Source organism: Streptopelia decaocto, assembly GCF_964273445.1.
Source record: "Streptopelia decaocto genome assembly, chromosome: 5".
In the NCBI taxonomy this organism is placed as follows: Eukaryota; Metazoa; Chordata; class Aves; order Columbiformes; family Columbidae; genus Streptopelia; species Streptopelia decaocto.
Window position 1 is genome coordinate 60,945,047 of NC_138659.1, and position 18,268 is coordinate 60,963,314.

The following is an 18,268-nucleotide window of genomic DNA, read 5'->3' on the forward strand; positions in this document are numbered from 1 at the left end:
AAACACAATAAATAAAAGGCACAGACAGACTATAATCAGGGAGCAGAGATAGAGAGTTATGGGTGTTCTAGCAGGGAAAGCCCAATACTAAGATCACTGCTGACAGATGTTCTCAAACGACCCTTCCAGGGAGATGGGCTAACACCAAACTCTGCTGACATTTCTACTTCTTCTCACCTAAAGCTGCAGTTATACTATTCAGCTTCTGCTAGAAAAGATACCAGCACAAGAATGAGGTAGTTTTTCTTATTTGTACCGAGTTCAGCAGGTTTTTGCTTAGCCCTTATATTTTCACTTCAGGATCTATTATTTTATTGTACAGATTGTGTGGTTGTTTCCGCACCACCCTCCTTTCATTCCTTCTTTCTCTCTGCCTTGTTTTGGCAAGTCTACCTTCTCAAATTTAATCCCTTTATTGAATTTTTACACTTGGTTAACCCTCAAAAGAGAAATTGCAAAGTATAAATAAGTAAATGCAAGAACTTTAAAAAAATACAACAACAACCACCCACAAAATAAACAAACAAAACCACAAAACACCGCAATGAATCATTTGCAAATTACCCTCAGCTTGAAAAAAGGTAACTTTTTCACGTTAGTACACTTCTGCTCATCACCTCACTGGCAGTGACACACCTGCTTCATTCCAAAAGAGAAAGGTTTGTTCATCCATTGGAGGGTCATAGTCACTTCATCCAGGAAAAGTGGAATGATTTAGTACATAGAAGAAAACTCTAACAGCCAAGAGAACTAAATATATGAATCTGGTCATGGTAACTACAGTAATGGACCATGTGCACGCTCATAGTCTGTCTCAGTCTCAAACTCCTGTGACCTGCTACCAAATGTCTTCTGACAACAAGTGCTGTGATATGTTCCAAGGTTACTGCTCCAAACTCACCACTATAGTCATCTGCCAAAGACCAACGCTCCCTGGAATGATGGGCAAAACAGAGCATGCACGTACTGAAAATCCAACACATTTTCTTATATTGCCAACGAGTTGAGTGGGGACCTTCTGCTTCATCTGCAGAAGTTTCATCTGAATGACTGGTTTGCAAGAGGGGCTGAAGTTTGACACCATCATTATATTTACACTAATAGTTCTGTCATTGCCTAAACAGAGAAACTTAAGTTGTGTTGCCACACAACTAAGCCAAAATAAGTGCACAGAATCAGTTACTAGAGCTCGGGCTGATGAGCAATAACTTGTTATGCCACAGTTCTTTACTAATATACCTGGAACCCTTGAGCCAGTTTCATTCACTTGGTGGTTTTGGTTTCCATCTTAAGAGGTGTAATAAAACCTACTAATTTGTCAAGCACTGAAGAAGTCTTTTGCAGAAATGTGGTGTAGCTGTACAAAATGTTCTTATTGCATCCTAAGAACTCAAACTGGACTGTTCAAGACATTTGGAGCATGGCACTTTCTCTACCCACTGTAAGCTGAACATGCCTCAAAAAGCATCACCAGAATATAGCTCCTGAAACATCAGTTGTAGTGCTTCATCTCAATGACCACAAATTCTTAATGCCTTATAACAGTAACATTTTGTGCTGAAATATTCCTGTTAGAATATTTCATTCTCATTTAGCATGTCCCAAGAAATAGAAAACCTCATGTTTCCAGCCTTGCTCCCATGTCCAAGTAACTGAAACTGAGTGGAAAAATAATAATCAGAGATCACAAATGATAAGCAATAGAGATAATACTTCACTTTTACTAATCTTGCACATCTTGAAATGGAAAGACCTTTAAAACTTTATGGTTTCTATCGCAACTGTTTCTTTTCAAAATTCATCTTCCAAAAAATTCTCTTTCATGCTAAATTTCAGTGAGTTAAAAAAATGATTACCTTACAGTTACCTTTTTAGAAAGTTTTTAAGCTTCTGATGACAAAATACACATTTCAAGTAACACCACTGCATTTGGGGGTACAATTCAGGAGATAATTTTATCCATATTTAAAGGAATTAATTGACTGCATCTTTAATACATATATATTGCAAATGGTAAAAAACTGCTTCTTATGTTACAGCAAAGTTGCTATTTACAGAGGAAACAGTATGGAATTACAATGATGAGATCTATGGCAGCTAAGCTTTCAGTGTGATGCCTGCCTGAGGCAATGCAGTGTTGTGGAAAAGAAATCCATGGAGGAAGATCTGCAAAGGCAGTGGACCTCAAAGATGAACCTTGAGGAAGCATGGGTGGGAGGAGAAAAGGCCAGCGGGTGCTCAGGGTGCCTGAGAGAATTTACAGCCAATTAGGAGAATATTTTGGAGTTACAGGTAAAGGAGGCTCCTGAAAAGGAGAAAAACACCTCAAGAGTCAAAGCAGGGAGGGAGAGGAGCTGTTGAAAGTGAAGGACAATGACAGGATCAGCAATAACAGTGAAGAATACACTTAGGCTGGTCATTAAAAGGTTTTTAATGTGAGAAAAATGAGGTATTTTCAAAGGAAATACCTAAGGCAGAGTATCACTGGTCTGTTAAAACTGCAAAGCTATGAACAAGGAGATATTATGTACTGTGTGCAACAGCTAGACTTTGTAACCCAGAAACTTCTCTCCAATGTCATGTTCCCATAAGCAAAAATCACGTAGGAAGAAAGAAAAGTGCTGTATACACTAACTCAAATTACTACTTACCACCTGTTCTTCCTTATCATGTTCTCGGTTCCTTTCACAGCCTGTTAATCCCAAACTTTTGCCTTGCTAGCAAGACTCTCTTCTGACCAATGTGCCTTGGAACAGTCAAACCCCTCATATTAAACGAGTGAATCACTAAACAGAAGTCAGATTTCCATCATGATATTGTGTGGCTACAAGAAGATGAGAGCAGTCCAGAATGCCTCAATATTTGGAAGCTGAGGTACTTACGACCATCCGCTGTCTTTGCCTCCAGGTGCACGAGATCAGGTTCTCTACCGGACCCCATCATAGACCTGTAGAAGACAGATTGATACAAAAGCATAGAAAAAAAAGATACCATGAATGTCTGAGATATTAATTCCACAGGAGATCTTGTTTAGCTGGACCTAAACTCATAAGTGAGAGCTCATATTTTTGAAAGCATTTCTGAGCTTTTCCTAAAATAATCTTCAAACTTTGAAAGAACTTCTACCATATTATCAAATCAATACCACTGCCCTTATGAATTCTTTATTTCTGATCCCTTTTTATTTAACTTCATTCCTTCTGGAGACTTGCTTCTGTTGTCATCGGATCCTGACAGTTTATCCATTTCCTGGTTTGGTCAGAAGAATGCATTTCAGTTCTGGGTGGGATACAGAAGACTTTAATTGATGGGATAATAGTATTTGCCAGCATACTAATTATAGCTGTTCCTTTATATTGGACATTTTATGCACATTTGCTTAATTGACACTCTTAATGATCAATATTCCCTCATTAAGAAATTTTAATAACCCATTTAATCCTGAGACATTTTATCACTTCTGATCTAATAAAAACAGTGTTCCATTAATAAATGTCTGATTGAGTCAGAAAAATGACTGTTCACTCTGAATTAAAAAGCAACAACATAAAGACATTGTGCACTTCAAATAAGGGGATTAGGGACTCAGGCTTTGCTTCCATTGCTGAGGTTCCCCTGCACTGGCACTGCTGGCCTCGAGAACTCCCTGGAACAGACCAAATGGCCAGTAGTTTGGACAGTCTGAATTATGGCAGTACTGACTGCAAGTATGTACCAAACACATTGCACAGAAGCCTCAGCAGCATCTCTGACCATCAACCTGGTTTCTGGTCTGTGTCCCATCACCCAAGTCACAATCCCAGGTTAAGGCTAAAGGTTAAACAACCAGTTTCTGTTTAGATGCCTGACCTCCAAGTTAATAGATGTGTGAGAGAAGAGAAACATTCATTTCCAGTGATAGACAAATTAGATGCTGTTCTGTTCAAAGCTTCATTATTTTTCAGGAAATCAAAAGTGAGGTTCAAACAGTGATTTAGACCTTAATTTAGTTCCCACTGACTGCAATCAGAGGCAGCTCCAGCTCCTAATCATCATGTGCATTAACTAATAACTATTATAAAAATGTTAACGATAACAAGACTACTTGTGCCCTGATTAATCCTTAGCTTTGCTTGACAAAATCTGTAACAATTCTTTAGCTAGAAAAGTGTTGGATTTTTTTTTTCTCCTCTGCTGGGGACTGGAAAGTTTCAGAAAAGACTCTGAGACAGCATTGCTTTCACATCATCTCCATTTTTAAGAACATAAATGGCAAAGTCTTTCTCTCCTAAACATTCAACTTCCATTGAAAATCTCTGCTTCCTGATAATTGACACCAAGTGGGTGGGGAATAACTTCCTAGGGCATTTTTTCTTTTACTTGCTATCATCAGGATATTTAGCGCCAAAATGCTGCGCCTCCTAGTTACAATTCAGTTCAAGATAAATGCATGCCTGTGACAAACAGCTCTAAAAAACTGCAGGAGGACTAAGCTTGTAATTTGGCATATCTCTTTTTTTATTCTTGTTTATTCAGTTGAGCTTTAAGCACACCTGGAACTGGGCTATTGCAGAAGATGGAGTAGAGCTTTGTCAGAGAATTCCTCTTCTTGACCTGACACAGCCCCATGGGGATGTGAACTCTCCAAAGAAACAAGAATTATATTCCACAGATTTGAACACTTTGTCTCTTCAGAGACACACAACAATGGTATTCATCCAGCGAAGAACTTGTCCTAGTTAAAGCCTGTGAGTCTACAGTCAAGTGCTTTGTGAAGTTCCTCCTAACATTGTTATTCTGACCCCCTAAAACACCTAAGCTCCATCTTCTCAGGCCAAGACAGCTAATTTGGGATGTCTCATTGAAATCAGAGAATGTCCTGAGTAGGAAGGGACCCACACAAGGATCATCAAGTCCAACTCCTGTCCCTGCACAGGACAACCACAAAATTCACATCATGTGTCTGAGGGTATTGTACAGTCACTTCCTGTTAGGCTTGGGGCCGTGGCACCTCCCTGGGAAGCCTCTTCCAGGGCTCCATGACCCACTGGGCGTAGAACCTTTTCCTAATGCCCAACCTAAACCTCCCCTGGCACGTCGTCCTGCCATTCACTCAGGTCCTGTCATTGGTCACCAGAGAGCAGAAATCAGAGTCTGCCCCTCCTCCCCTCTTAGCGAGGAAGATGTAGGTGATGATGAGGTCTCCCCTCACTCTCCTCCAGGCTGAACAAGCCAAGTGACTTTAGCTGCTACTCATACAGCTTCCTCTCCTAACTCCTGTAAATTAGAAATAAGATGAGAAACAAAGATGAAAACTAAGACCCAGAGAATCTAAAGGAGTTCCTGAAGTCAAACAGGACATCTGAAGTAGAGGCAAGAACCATACCCCAGTCTTCCTATCTGCTAGATTGTTCCTCCTACCTTAGAAAATATACATTCCATTGCTTTGATATATAATAGGCTTAATTTACTTGTGACAGCACAAGGTCACGGTCAGGTCTATAATATTAAATAACATGAACAATCAGTTGCAAAGGACAGGCAAAATACAAATACATATCCATAGAAATCAATACTAGCTGTACATAGCAAACATCCAGAAACATCACTCCCATTTGGCTTCTGCTGAGATCTTACTAGCCAGAATTTTTTTAATTACACATTTTCTTGTATCATGCTGTCTTGTTCCATGGTAGCCCTGTGATATTTCTCTAAACATCCCTCTATACCACCTGAAGAGCCACATTAAGTAATATTCATATTGCCCAATTATACACTATAGATATTTAACTCTGAGCTAATCACACTCAATAATCCCTGCAGGCAGTGAGAAAAAATGGGCAGTTTTGCACAGGGGTTCATCTGATGGGTGTTAGATATGACTTCATCAGAAGACAAACTTTATCCTAGAAAAGGTTGTTTCACTTCATTAGATATCGGATGTCTGAACACATATTCTACAAACAACTACGTGTGATCACATAAAGGTCCCGAAGCAGGTAACAAAACAGACATGACGTGTTTATTACCCACATTTCAAAACATAAATTAGAGATAAAACTATGGATTGTAATTAAAGGAGAAAGAGAATGTCCTGAGCCACCTTCTCTCTCAGAGAGTAATGCTTTATATAGCTTACCTCAGCTTTATTATTTACTATATAGCATGCAAAAGCCCAGGAGACATTTGGAAATGCAATATTGACCACAATGTGCATATGCAGGAGATAAATACCATGCTCTTGTTTGTGCTGTACCTGAAAACTTACACTCTGCAGGAAGACAGACATATCCTTCTACACACATAGGACAAACAGTTCTTAAAGAATCTACTGGAAACAAGGTGCTAGGAACTGTCGAATATACATAAGAAATCTTAAATTTTTAATATGTCAGTGAGATCTATCACAACAATACCAAGCATGCAAGCTATACTATTACTGGGTTTTCTTGGCTTTTTCATTTGGTTGGGTGAAAAAAGAATCATTCTTCACAGCTAAGCAGGACAATGTACTTCTACAAGCCTGAGTATTATCAATTAACTGTCTTAAGCCCACAGGATCAGAATGAAACAAAATGAATAAACCTAACTGATTACAATGAAATGCAGTTCTGACTCTTGACCAGATTTGAAGGTTATTATAACAAAAGTAGAGTGAAAAATAAATACAAGCTTCACACATGGAAGAAGGCAACTACCTGCTGGATTTGCCCTAGATAACACCAAAACCTCAATTGCCTTCTCTGCTTCATTAACTTTTGTAGACATGGTCAATGTGATCTGGTCAATGTACACTTCACAAGCCAAACTAGGAAAAGTGCTGCACATTTGATAGCTTTTAAATCAAGCACCTTGCAAAGAGTACAGGTACACTCTGGGACCCATTCAGTTACTGATTGCTCTCAGAAATTTATCTAAAAATAAACAGCAATCCAAAACTTTGCCATACCTATTTCAAGCAACTTTTGTTAGCTACACCAGCAATGACACCTTCTCATATTTCCCAATTCTGTTCTTCCCTTTCAGTATTCATTCTCAAAGACCAATCGCTCCTACATCCACAAACTTTTCTTCTCGCAACAGTCTATGTTTTCACTTTATCGTAAAATGCTAACATGCCCTTTGTCCATCCCTTTAATCTCAGGCTTTCTGAAATACTCCCTGAAACTTCAGTATACCAGAGATATGCTTGTAACACTTTCTGCTGAACAGTGCCTGTTGTATTTTGGCAATTAGTTTTTTGTGTTTTGTTGGTATAATTGTCTGGATGTTTTGAAAAACTAAAAAAGGAAAGGAGAGAGTGAAAAAAAACACACACAAAAATTAGTCTCCTGGGAAACTGAGGACTTAAAAAATCCATGGGGATTGGAAGGCAGTGACCCCACTGCCTTTACACAGAAGATGCTTGCATTATGAAAAATATAGGACCCCCATAGTCCTATGACAAAGTTGTTTCCTAAAAGTTTAATCACTGTCAAGCCTGCTAAGTAGTCATCTACCGTTGAAAGCTTCACAAATTGATATCAGTGCTGCAGTGCACTAATTGTTCTGAATGCAGTTCCTACATCCATTGTGAGAAGCAGCACAGGGAAAAGAACCCAAATCATCCTCTGGTTTAGAACTAGGTTAAAATAAACAAAAGTAGCCTGGCACTCTCCATTCCACAGCAAATGCTAGCTGGCATATTTCTATAGTGACCAACCCTTCACCATCTGTCTGTCTGAAACATTTCTAAAACCTTGGCTTCCTTGGCCTGTCAGCTCTTCTGAGCCAAGGAAAGTCAACAGAGACCCTGTTATCCCAGGGTTTCCACCTCTTCTTTTTTCACTTCTAGGAATAAAAGTAATTGTTTATGGATGCTGGTAACAGATGAGGCTTGCAAGGCAGTCAGACCACACAAAACTGCAAAGGCATAACTGTAAAGAGAGCAAAAGCTTCTGCTTGGTGAACTTATTTTGAAATTACCATTTTTCATAAACAAATACAGCACCAGACAATCCATCTCAGGGGCTTGTGCATTCTGGAAAGTAGCTTTGTTTGCCTTTGATTTTGGATGCTTGCCTTCAGACACAGTCACACCATATCTGAGAAAACCTGCACAAGAAACTCAATGGCAAACTTTTCATGTGTATTACTTGTATCATGCATGCCCATAGCAGCCAAGATCAAAGGTATTTTAAGCTAAGCAATAAAAGACAACCTTCTTTTAGAGTATCTAATACAAATGGCCCAGAATGGAAGGCTGGAAGAACACAAATGCTACTACGCCCTTTTCACAAGCAGAATCAGTGCAAATGTGGTTCATTTCTTTTATGGGGACAGAGATTCTATGCAGCTTTCCCATGTCTCAGAGGAAGCAAACAAGTGCAGAACCAGTACTCCTATGACCATCCCTCACTTTCTTTTGGGGGGAAAGAAGTATGATTTGCTCATGCAGCAAAGGATGGCAGATAACTGACAGATATCAGCATAACTTTTGTAAGGTGAATAGAAAGAGATCCCCCGAGCTCTGCATACTTTGAGCTTATTGACACTGACTCAGAGTATGTCAGAAGTGGCTGCAATGCAATACCAAACAGGAAAGTGACGCAATACTTGGAAAATGCAGTTTCACCCCTCAACACTAAAAATGCTCATTTGCCTATGTACCTTCTCTTTCCCTTCCTGCAACCTGTCCTGATCCTCTTTCTGGACATTAAACTCTAGTTGCATTCTGCAAATGACTTTTTGCTTAACATGTTGTTTATTTTGAGATGTTTCCTGACCTTCAGAATTCCTTCTTCCCACCCTCCATCTCAGCACAACTTCGTCTCCACATACACTGCATTACACAGAATGACTGTCTTACACAGAAAGACTAATTAGCTGCAACAGAAAGATGGAAGAGAGAACATACTCTCAGGGATCCTTGTGCCAAAGTTGTCCTATGAACATAAATATTCTAACAAGCTTTATCCTGCCACAATAGAGCTATAAAGTTTCTGTGTTCAGCACATGATAATGGCTTTGTAATTCAATTATTGGTAGAATTTGCCTTTGGGGATTTATCTTCCTTTAGCCTCAGCACTCATGCGAATCCTTTATCGTAAATCTTGCCAACGCAAGATCAGCTCCCCCGTTGCCTCTGGGACACATCCTGCCACTTCACAATAAAAAAATGACAGCTTATTCCAACTTAGTGAATGGCACGCTTTGTTTTTGTTTTAAAGGACCGAATGAAAACAACAACTGTGGATGACGTTCATGGAGACATCAGTAGCATCAAGTTTCTTGGTTTCACTGATGCTTCTGTAACACTCTAAATCCTAATTGTCATTCATAAAAATAGTAACATGTAGCACTGAACAGGGAGCTTTTTGTCCAAAGATACAAAAGTACTTGACAATCAACCTTCAAGTAACCTTCCCTGCATGCTACTGATTTGTTCAAGACCTATGGAAAAGTACAAGACCAGCAAACCACGTTAGAAGCAGGGACTGAGGAAAATTTTTGTTCTCAGCTTTATAGGTAAACTCCACTGATTAGTCAAGTGCACAGGGACCTCATTGATTTGACCGCTATCACACAGCTGTTATGTGGCAGAGGCAGAAATAGAGCCTGAGAGTCCTCTAGGCTCCTTTTTCTTTTACTACTATATTGACTCCATGAGGACTTTACAGATATGCTATGTTCCCTTTTTTTGGCTTGCAGAGGTCAGAGAATTCTTGTGATTTCTTTAGTTCAGTCTCTATTATGTGAAGTTTTACAGATTTTAGTATTCAAAACATACTTTAAAGACTGCCTGCTAGCTTTAACTTCTCTTAACAGCCTTATTCTCCTGACATGTTTTAGAAACAAAAGGCCAGATTCCAGACAGGCATAAATCAACACTTCATTTCTTTATACCTGGCCAACAAATTTCACCTGACAATCATCTAATTAGGTTTTTTTTCCTGCTACATCTCTACGCTGTTCTTTCCCACATTGTCCAATTAGAGGAAATTATATAATTTTGTGCAATTGAGCTGGAAGCCACTGGGTCAAATCCAACCTATGGTATGCTTTACTGATGGAAAAGTGCAGTGCAGTGAGTAAAGCCCAACTCCTATTTCTCAGCCTTGTCTAGAGAAGAAACATATTTATTTCAGATCTTAGTTTCTTCAGAAATAAAACATATAATAAATCTGAAGAGTCTAATGAGTTTTAAGAGCAGCAGAGGACGCTGCCTTTTTTCTGTCCTTGCTGACCCACATGGGGCTGGCAAGTTTGTATCTCTGGAAGCCAGACAGGAATAAAATCCTAATTTCCAAGATAAATCTGAGAGATTTTAACCATCATTTGTAGCAAAGAGATAGCACTACATCAAGGTCCAGCTGTCTGAGTACTGTAAGTAAAGAATTTCACTATATCCTTTGAAATGCCAGTGGGATCTCTAGTGAACACTGCCAACCGAGAGTAACCCTTCCTTTCACCCTGGCTGGGCAGGATGTAACACTGACCTTTCTGGTGAGGAAATGGTAAATGTCAGGGGCACTGAACAGTGATAAAGTGCTCTAATGTGTGTTACCATCAGTAACGTTAGCAGCAGCAGCGTGGTGAAGACCAAGGAAATGAACATTTGCAGATTTGCTCTTCAGTCTGGTCCCTGGCAATATTGCTCATCTGCAGCTCATCTGTATCTTTAGGCTGCCAGCTGTGAAACTGCATAAAAACTGCATAAAAATATTAGTAAGGTATAGCAGCCAGACTTTCTCCCAAAGCAAAGCTTCAACTGGAAGCAAATGTGTGGTGTTCAATTCAGGTAGAAAAAGAAACAAAAAAAAAAAAAAAAAATAGGTCATCAAGCAAAATTTACTACTCCCGCTATTCACCATCAGCCAGTTGCTTAATTCAGGTCTCCTGAAAGCTTTCAAGGGTTCCTCTGCATTGTGCCCCTCTGGCATGTGCCCATCTCCACCACAGTTAAGCTATGAAATACATATATTTTAAATTAAATTTCTGTTACACTTCAGCTCATCAGGTCTGGTTTGTGTGTTAGATCAAGCAGATGATTTTCTGGACAGGCTGTCACAATGCCCTTTGATTGGCATCTTCCCCGTCAGCCTCTAGCAGTTGCCCTGCAGTGATTAAAAGGTCTTGTTCAGCAATATATAGCATCATTTGTAAACAGCCCAGATACCATGCCATTTAAATTGCCTCAGCCCACCTGAGTGGGTGTGCAAATCTCACCAAGCTGCGGTCTGACAAGAACACCGGGACAGCTTGCCTTTGACACTCCCCTCCCCGCCCCCCGCCTTGATTTTCAGCTCTTTCAGCTGCTCCAATGAACACAGAGCTTTTAAAATACAGTCTCTAGCCTCCTCTGGAAAAGAAAAGATATATACTCTATAATTCTGCTCTGAAGATTAACTTTCTTAGCCATTGCTCGTAAAGGAAACACAAATATAGCCCTATCTACTCATCTGTCCTCCCAGCTGCTTATGAGTTTATCTTTTTCTCTCTTTCAGTGTGTGTGAAAACCTCCATATTGTTTGAGGAGAAAAGTTGGTTGACTGCTTTTTTACAATGTTTTCATCCATTTTTTTCTTCTAATACTTAGGAAAGAAAAAAAAAAAAACCAAAAAAAAAACAAGGCAGACTGAAGACATAGCAACATCTCTTCCCAAATTGACTCATCTCCTGTAATTTCTTCAGGGAATCATTGACATCATAGACACATGACCCCACTGGAAATGAGATACACAATGATATGTTTTTACTTCTAATCAGCCCATTACACCTATGTAGCGCATGAAAGCCCTGAGCTGTATTTTTTGTCTAATTAAGACAGTCATCTTAGAATCATAGAATGGTTTGGCTTGGAGTGGACCTTTAAGGATAATCTAGTCTGACCCCTGTCATGAGAAGGGACATCTTTCACTACGTCAGGTTGCTCAAAGCTCCATCCATCCTGACCTTGAATATTTCCAGGAATGAGGCATTCACAGCTTCTCTGGGCAAGTGTCCGACAACCCTCATAGTGAAGAATTTATTCCTCAAATCTAAAATAAATCTATTCTGTTAGTCTAAAACTGTTACCCCTTGTCCTATGACTACAGTCCCTGCACCAGTAGAGTCTCTCTTTTTTTTCTTATAGATCGTCTTTAGGTACTGGAAAGCTGCTATAAGGTCTCCCCACAGGCTTCTCTACTCCATGCTGAACAATGTGAACTCTCTTAGTCTGTCTTCACAGAAGAGGTGTTCCAGCCCTATCTATCATCATTAAAGCACTCTGATCTTGAAGTATGGAGTGGTATTTCTTCTGTATTACTCCTACTTGCTGGTCTGGGTGTAATACGCAAATAAGTAAAAATGAAAAGTCAATAGCATTGATACAATTAATGATTATAACATGATACTATAATTTACTAGCTGGGCTTTTCTATTGTTTATTTTATCTTAGTTTTTAATATACTTTTATTCTTTGGTTTTACTTCTTCCCCCACCCAGCCCCATAAGTTTTTCAAGGCTAGGCAATGACTAGTATTAGCTGAGAATCTTTTCAGAAATTGTCTAATTTTGATTAAAAAAACCCCACATTTTGCAGGCATTTTAATAAGCTTTTTAGGCTTTTATTTTTTATATTTTTAGGGCCAGTTCTAATTGAGATACCCTGACATACTGACTTTCAGAAAATAAGTTCTGGTTGAAGGCATGACTTGATCTGAGGACCAGAATAAAAATCTAGATTTTAATGAGCAATTCTGCATATATATTTTGGTCAAATTGAACTATATGCACTTTGACCAGGTTTCTGCAACCACTGGTCATGAATGTTTGGATTTGTGAGTCACAAGGTATCACCTTTGAACTTTGACAGGACCACTTTTTTAAAAAAAAGCAATTAAAAAAATAAATAATTCCCAGTATGACACCAATTGTCTTCACATTTATATTCACTACAAACCAATGTCTTTGCCAGCAGAATTCCACCATAGGAATGTATGCTGAAAATCAGCAAATATCACAAAAATAAACCCAGAAGTATTTACATAAAGCATTTGTCCAGCTTTTTTATCAGCTATTGCATTATCTTTCCCTAATGCCAACCACATCAGTAAACCCTGTGCTATCAACAATAAGCCATGAATATTAGTTTGCTGTTTCTGTATTACCCTGATGAACTAATATTGCTTAGAATACTCCTTTCCTAGTAATTAGGGTATTTTCATACAGTACAGTTCCAGAATTATTGAACATCTTGGTAACTTCCATGCATCTTTCTGTCACAGTACATTTAACAGCAGAATCTCAAGAACCTGCCAGAGAAATAATAAAAACCATGAAAAACATCAATACAGTGCAGCACTGCAGTGCCTTGGGGTTGTATGCAGTGTGGATTCTTTCATGTTCTCATCAGACACATACGGTTGACTCTCAGAGTAGATTACTCTTTCCTCAGTATACCACTTTCACATACTTAGCTTATAGACAGAGATAAGCGATAAGATACCTGAATTACAGCAATTAGAGATCTCACTTTTATAGTAGCCCATCACAAACGCATCCTTATAAACTTTTAATAAGGTAGAGAATTACAGATCCCCTCTTTTATAAAAAAAAAAAAAAATGAGAAAACTCCAGGCACCTCTCAGTTTATAGGTTTCAGTTATTTGCTCATCCCTCACCTGATATCTTCCTCCATGGAATGACGTTACAATCTCTTTCATCACAAGTGTAGATGTCAGGGCATAACTTAGAGCTGCACGTAGAAGAATAAAAGGAGGGAACAGAGGAGCTCTGAATAAACAAAGATTCTATTCTGAGGTTAATTACTCCTCTTAATGAAATAGAGAATGCAAGAATACAAAATACATATGAGCTGCAAGGAGCTGAGTTGTCTCTACACAGAGTGTTTTCTCAGAGTTATGCAGTAGGCATCAGCAGATTGCTTTATTGTTGTTCTTCAGGGGTTTAAATTTCTGTGGGGTGGTAGTAGGAGGGGTGTTTCACACAGCAGCCAAAAATGAGCAAATATAAAAGAAAAATCTCTTGGAGACAGATATAAAAAATGCAGCTGTAAAAGACACTACAGCATTTGCAGGCAGAACCTTCTCAAGACTAGAACTAGCAAGCTCACTGGTGTTTATTCACAAGACTTAGTGACCCACAAACTATTTACAAAACCACCATGACAGAGTAAAATGGCAATTAAAATATCAGTGAGCAATCAGGATGATGCATCTTTGCTTTCATCAACCATTTGAATCAATTTAAAAGTTTTTAAAGTCTTCCAGATGTTTCTTCCCTGTTAAAATAAGCAGCGTTAAGTAAATGCAGCCTCAAGAGAGCCTGATGCAAAGACTTTTCTAAGATCAGGAAGACACAAAGCAAAGTCCCAGTTTAGAGAGTTCTGGAAGCAGCCTGTAGTAAAGCTCAGCCTTCCTTAGATATTGGAATATAGCCCACATTCTCCAGAGATGTTATAGCCCCCATTCTCTGCACAATACAGCTGTGTCCTGGTTGATCCCTTCAAAACCATTTGATTTAGGGAAAGCACCAGGAACAGGAGAGAGTATCCCCACAGCCTGCTTCCCTTGAAAACTTGTGCCTTCAGGACATTTACCTTAACTATTCATTTCTGCTCTTAAGGAGAATGGGAAATCAATCTTCTGGCTTTTGAGGTTCATTAGATCACATATTTCCAAGCCAAAATTTATAATAATGGACTAAAAAATACAAATCAAACAAACCACAGGGCACTGAGCAAGGCTCTACCCAACTTGTACATCAGCACTGGCTACAGAGATGTCGCTGTAGATGTTTGGGTTTCAACTGTAATTCTGAATCCTCTCCCTTTTGTTTTCTTGTGCAGGAAGTCAGCAGCGACCATGCTTTGAGAGCAAAGTGTTGCCCTTCTCATTCAGCACTTCAGTGTCTTTTTTGTCCTTGAGTACTTGGCTGCACAGAAATGGAAATACACAGAAAAGCCCACTGTTGCACTTTGTGGTGTGGATGCACAACTCTGTTTTCTCCTGTGGAGGGTTTTGAGGACAGGCATTGCAGCTAGCAGTAATTTTCTTTTTTTTGTGATGTTCATAATAAACAAGCCATAATGAGATGCAACACTGTCTCCACAAGTTGTATCATTTTTACTTTTGATAGCAGAAGTACAGTCTATCTTACACTGAGGTGTGTTACATGTTGTTCAAGGTGAAAATACAGGTTTGCAGTTTTGTGTTTTGTTTATGGCTGTAGGCAATTAGATGGGTGGTTGGAAGGTTTTTTTCATCTTTTCAACTTATGCTTTGTCTTTGAAGCTTCAAGCCTGAGTTCTCTTATCTGTTAGGTTCTAAGAGGCCTTCAGAGTTTGTAGGCATCCATCATCTCAGTTCACAATAAACCACTACTGCAATTAATGATGGGAAACCTCAAAAGGTTTGGAGTGCAGCACAGGGCACAGTGATTCAGGAAAAGGGACATTCCTTCCAGCTCTCTGACTCTCTTCAGTGAGTGAGACTGGGTCCCCAGATTTCTAGGACTCTTTGCTTGCCTTTTCCCTACCCCCCACTCCCTGGGCTAATAAAGAGATGTGTGGGGCCACGTGTTTACATCTGACACTTTGAAACCCTGTTAGGAGTCCTGCAGGAAATAGGAGTGATAGAAATATATATGTGCCTGTCTATGCAGACACTCACACAAAACCAAGTGTAAGTTAAAAACAGAATTTAGTTTGCAAAAGCTTCAGCTAACACTGGTTCTGAGAAAGGATTAAAAACCAGGAGCAGCAAACAAAATCTCTGGTATATTGTTTGCAGACTAAATATAAATTCAACTTTGGAAGTAAATTTGACCTAGAACTCTTATTTCTTTCATAAATTAAAAGAAAATATTTGACTAAGCCCCTCCTGAATCTTGATACATTCAAAACCTGTGGTTTTGGCACAAAATTGTAGTTTAAGAAGCTACTAAAAGGGTCTCATTTTAATTATCTGTTTCAACTCCTCCTGATTTCAAGATGACTATTTTATAGAAAGCTGCTCTTTTAAAGGTCAGATTCACAGGACGTGAGCCAGATTCTGCTAAGAGGTGGGTACTGCCTCCATAAAGAACAGATGAGAAGTCTCAACAGATTTACACCAATGTAAGCAAAAGAGAAGTAAGACAAATATAAAGAAATAAACTTATATTCGACTTAGACTATAACAACCATATTTTCAGGAGAATAGTCCAGTGTGTCCTTCGTTCTTCACCTTTCTTTTCCACATAACTAGATGTTACACTAATTGCTATTGCGCGACAGCGAGGAGGTGTTTCAGATAAGTATTTTACTGTGAGCGTGGTTACAGAGCTTTACACTGGGCATGCAAATCACTGCTATAGAAAGCAAATGCAGAGAGATCTGTCTGCAATCAGACTCATGAGAAGAGAATCAGTATACCAGAATCACTGGGCAAATCTGTGATGAATAAAAATAAAGATGATATAAATTACAAAGAAATATGCTAGTAGTGAAGAACTGGAAAATAAACTTTGGCCCTTCATCCAGGTGGGTTTTTTGTTTTTTTGTTTGTTTGGTTGGTTTTGTTTGGTTTGGTTTGGTGTGTTGTTGTTTTCAGTGGTTGTGGCTACTACAAGCATTTGAGTTTGAGGTTAAATAACCCATTACGGACACCTCATATTAAAATCTAGGAGATACTCAGTATCTATTACAAGCATGTATGCCCCAAGTGAGTTTAGATACAAATTGTACAGTATAAGTTAATGCAGCAAAGAATTAAGCTTGCATCAGTGACAAAGAGTTATGATGCTTCTTTAAGGTAACTTTGTCATCAAACTTGTAAACATTTTACCATTGCTGTAACCAAGTGACATTCAAAGCTCCAGAAACAGGAACTTACACATGGCTGATCCATATAGCTTGAAATCTGACTGGAAATCTTGCATGGCTGCTTAGAAGTAATAACTGCACAGTGATTTAAGCTCATAATGAAGAGCTGTGTGTTCCTAGTTCAACAGTCATTAACCACTTACTTTCAGGGATTGAAGCGGGTCTAACATCAGTTAAAAACACAACACCAGCCTCTAGAGGATGTGCACTGTTACCCATGGCAGACATGCTAGTATCCTCATACAGTCCAAGACTTCAGTCTTTGGCCCTCGCTGCCAGCAGAATCATACTTAGTGCAAAAGTAAACAAGTTTGTGCTGAACAGAGCTTCCCTCAAACTCAATATGTTCACAGGAAATTGAAGAACTCTCCCTTCCCAAATCAATGCTTTTCTCGGACTATTATTCAGTATATTTCAGTTATGCATCATCCTTAGACCAAAGACTCCACTTTCAAGTGCTGTATAAACAGATAACAGGAGATATAATGCCTCTTTTATACCAGTTCAAAATTAATCTCAGCAAATCAGCAGTGCAGACTGCATTCAGTCATGTTGCCTTCAAGCCCCCATTTCAACATCTCTGTGTGCATGGGGAAGCTGTGCCTGGGAAATGAGGAAGAAGTTTTTGCTCTTACCAGTAGAACCTGTTTGGTGCAACTCCTTCATGAAGAAGTAGCCATCTTCTGCCAAACTCCACTGAACTGAATAACTGGGGACAAAAACAAACAGTCATAAATCACAGTAAAACACAAAGATATTAGATAAATTAATCTGAAGAAGCTTATTTTACTTCTGACATAGTGACTTGAACTTTTACTTCCTCCAGTCTCAAAGGGACACATCTGGGGCAGCTGAGAAGTGTCTGTGGTGCCTTTTCTTGGCAGAGGCAATACTGAGCTGTGTGACGTGGGACACATGTAGTTCTTTGTGGCACTCTCAGCTAATAAAATCATGCAGTATGGAAAAGCTGCCTTTTAATTTTATAAACTTGTTGTGGACACCAAAGGTAAAACACAGCAGCCTGATATCCTAGCCTAGCTCTAACAACAGATATATAGATTTGCCTTAGTATTATGTTGGAAGGCCATTCTCTTTCCAGTCACACGCAGCCATCCCTAGAGAGATTGTTCAATCTGGCACCAAAAAAGTGACTTAACATGTCCAGATTTCTCTTGCAGGACTGAATGAGTTTAAATAGCACACATTACTTGTACCATGAAAATCTGTGATTCAACCTTTGCTCCCATCCTTCTCCTGCAAACAATGTGACACCTTCTCCTAGTGTGGTTACACAAACAATATCCAAATACATCAATCACTTCAGAAGATCTTTCCATGATAAATACCAAACCAGACTAAGAAAGGTCAGCAAAAAAGGCATGTTACAGGTATTACAAATACTTTGATGTGTCTTTTGGAATGATATACAAATGTCACTTT

General features: G+C 39.0%; 1 protein-coding gene across 2 annotated transcripts in view; it reads right to left on the minus strand.

Annotated features, from left to right (window-relative positions):
* SORCS1 (sortilin related VPS10 domain containing receptor 1) overlaps window positions 1-18,268 on the minus strand; it is a 286,937-nt gene that overhangs the window by 81,212 nt on the left and 187,457 nt on the right. For both annotated transcript variants that reach the window (XM_082054531.1, XM_082054530.1), the window contains exons 5-6: window positions 17,464-17,537; window positions 2,883-2,947 (exon numbers count right to left, since the gene is read on the minus strand). In XM_082054531.1, the coding sequence (XP_081910657.1) occupies window positions 2,883-2,947; window positions 17,464-17,537 (139 nt within the window). The remainder of the gene's footprint in view (window positions 1-2,882; window positions 2,948-17,463; window positions 17,538-18,268) is intronic.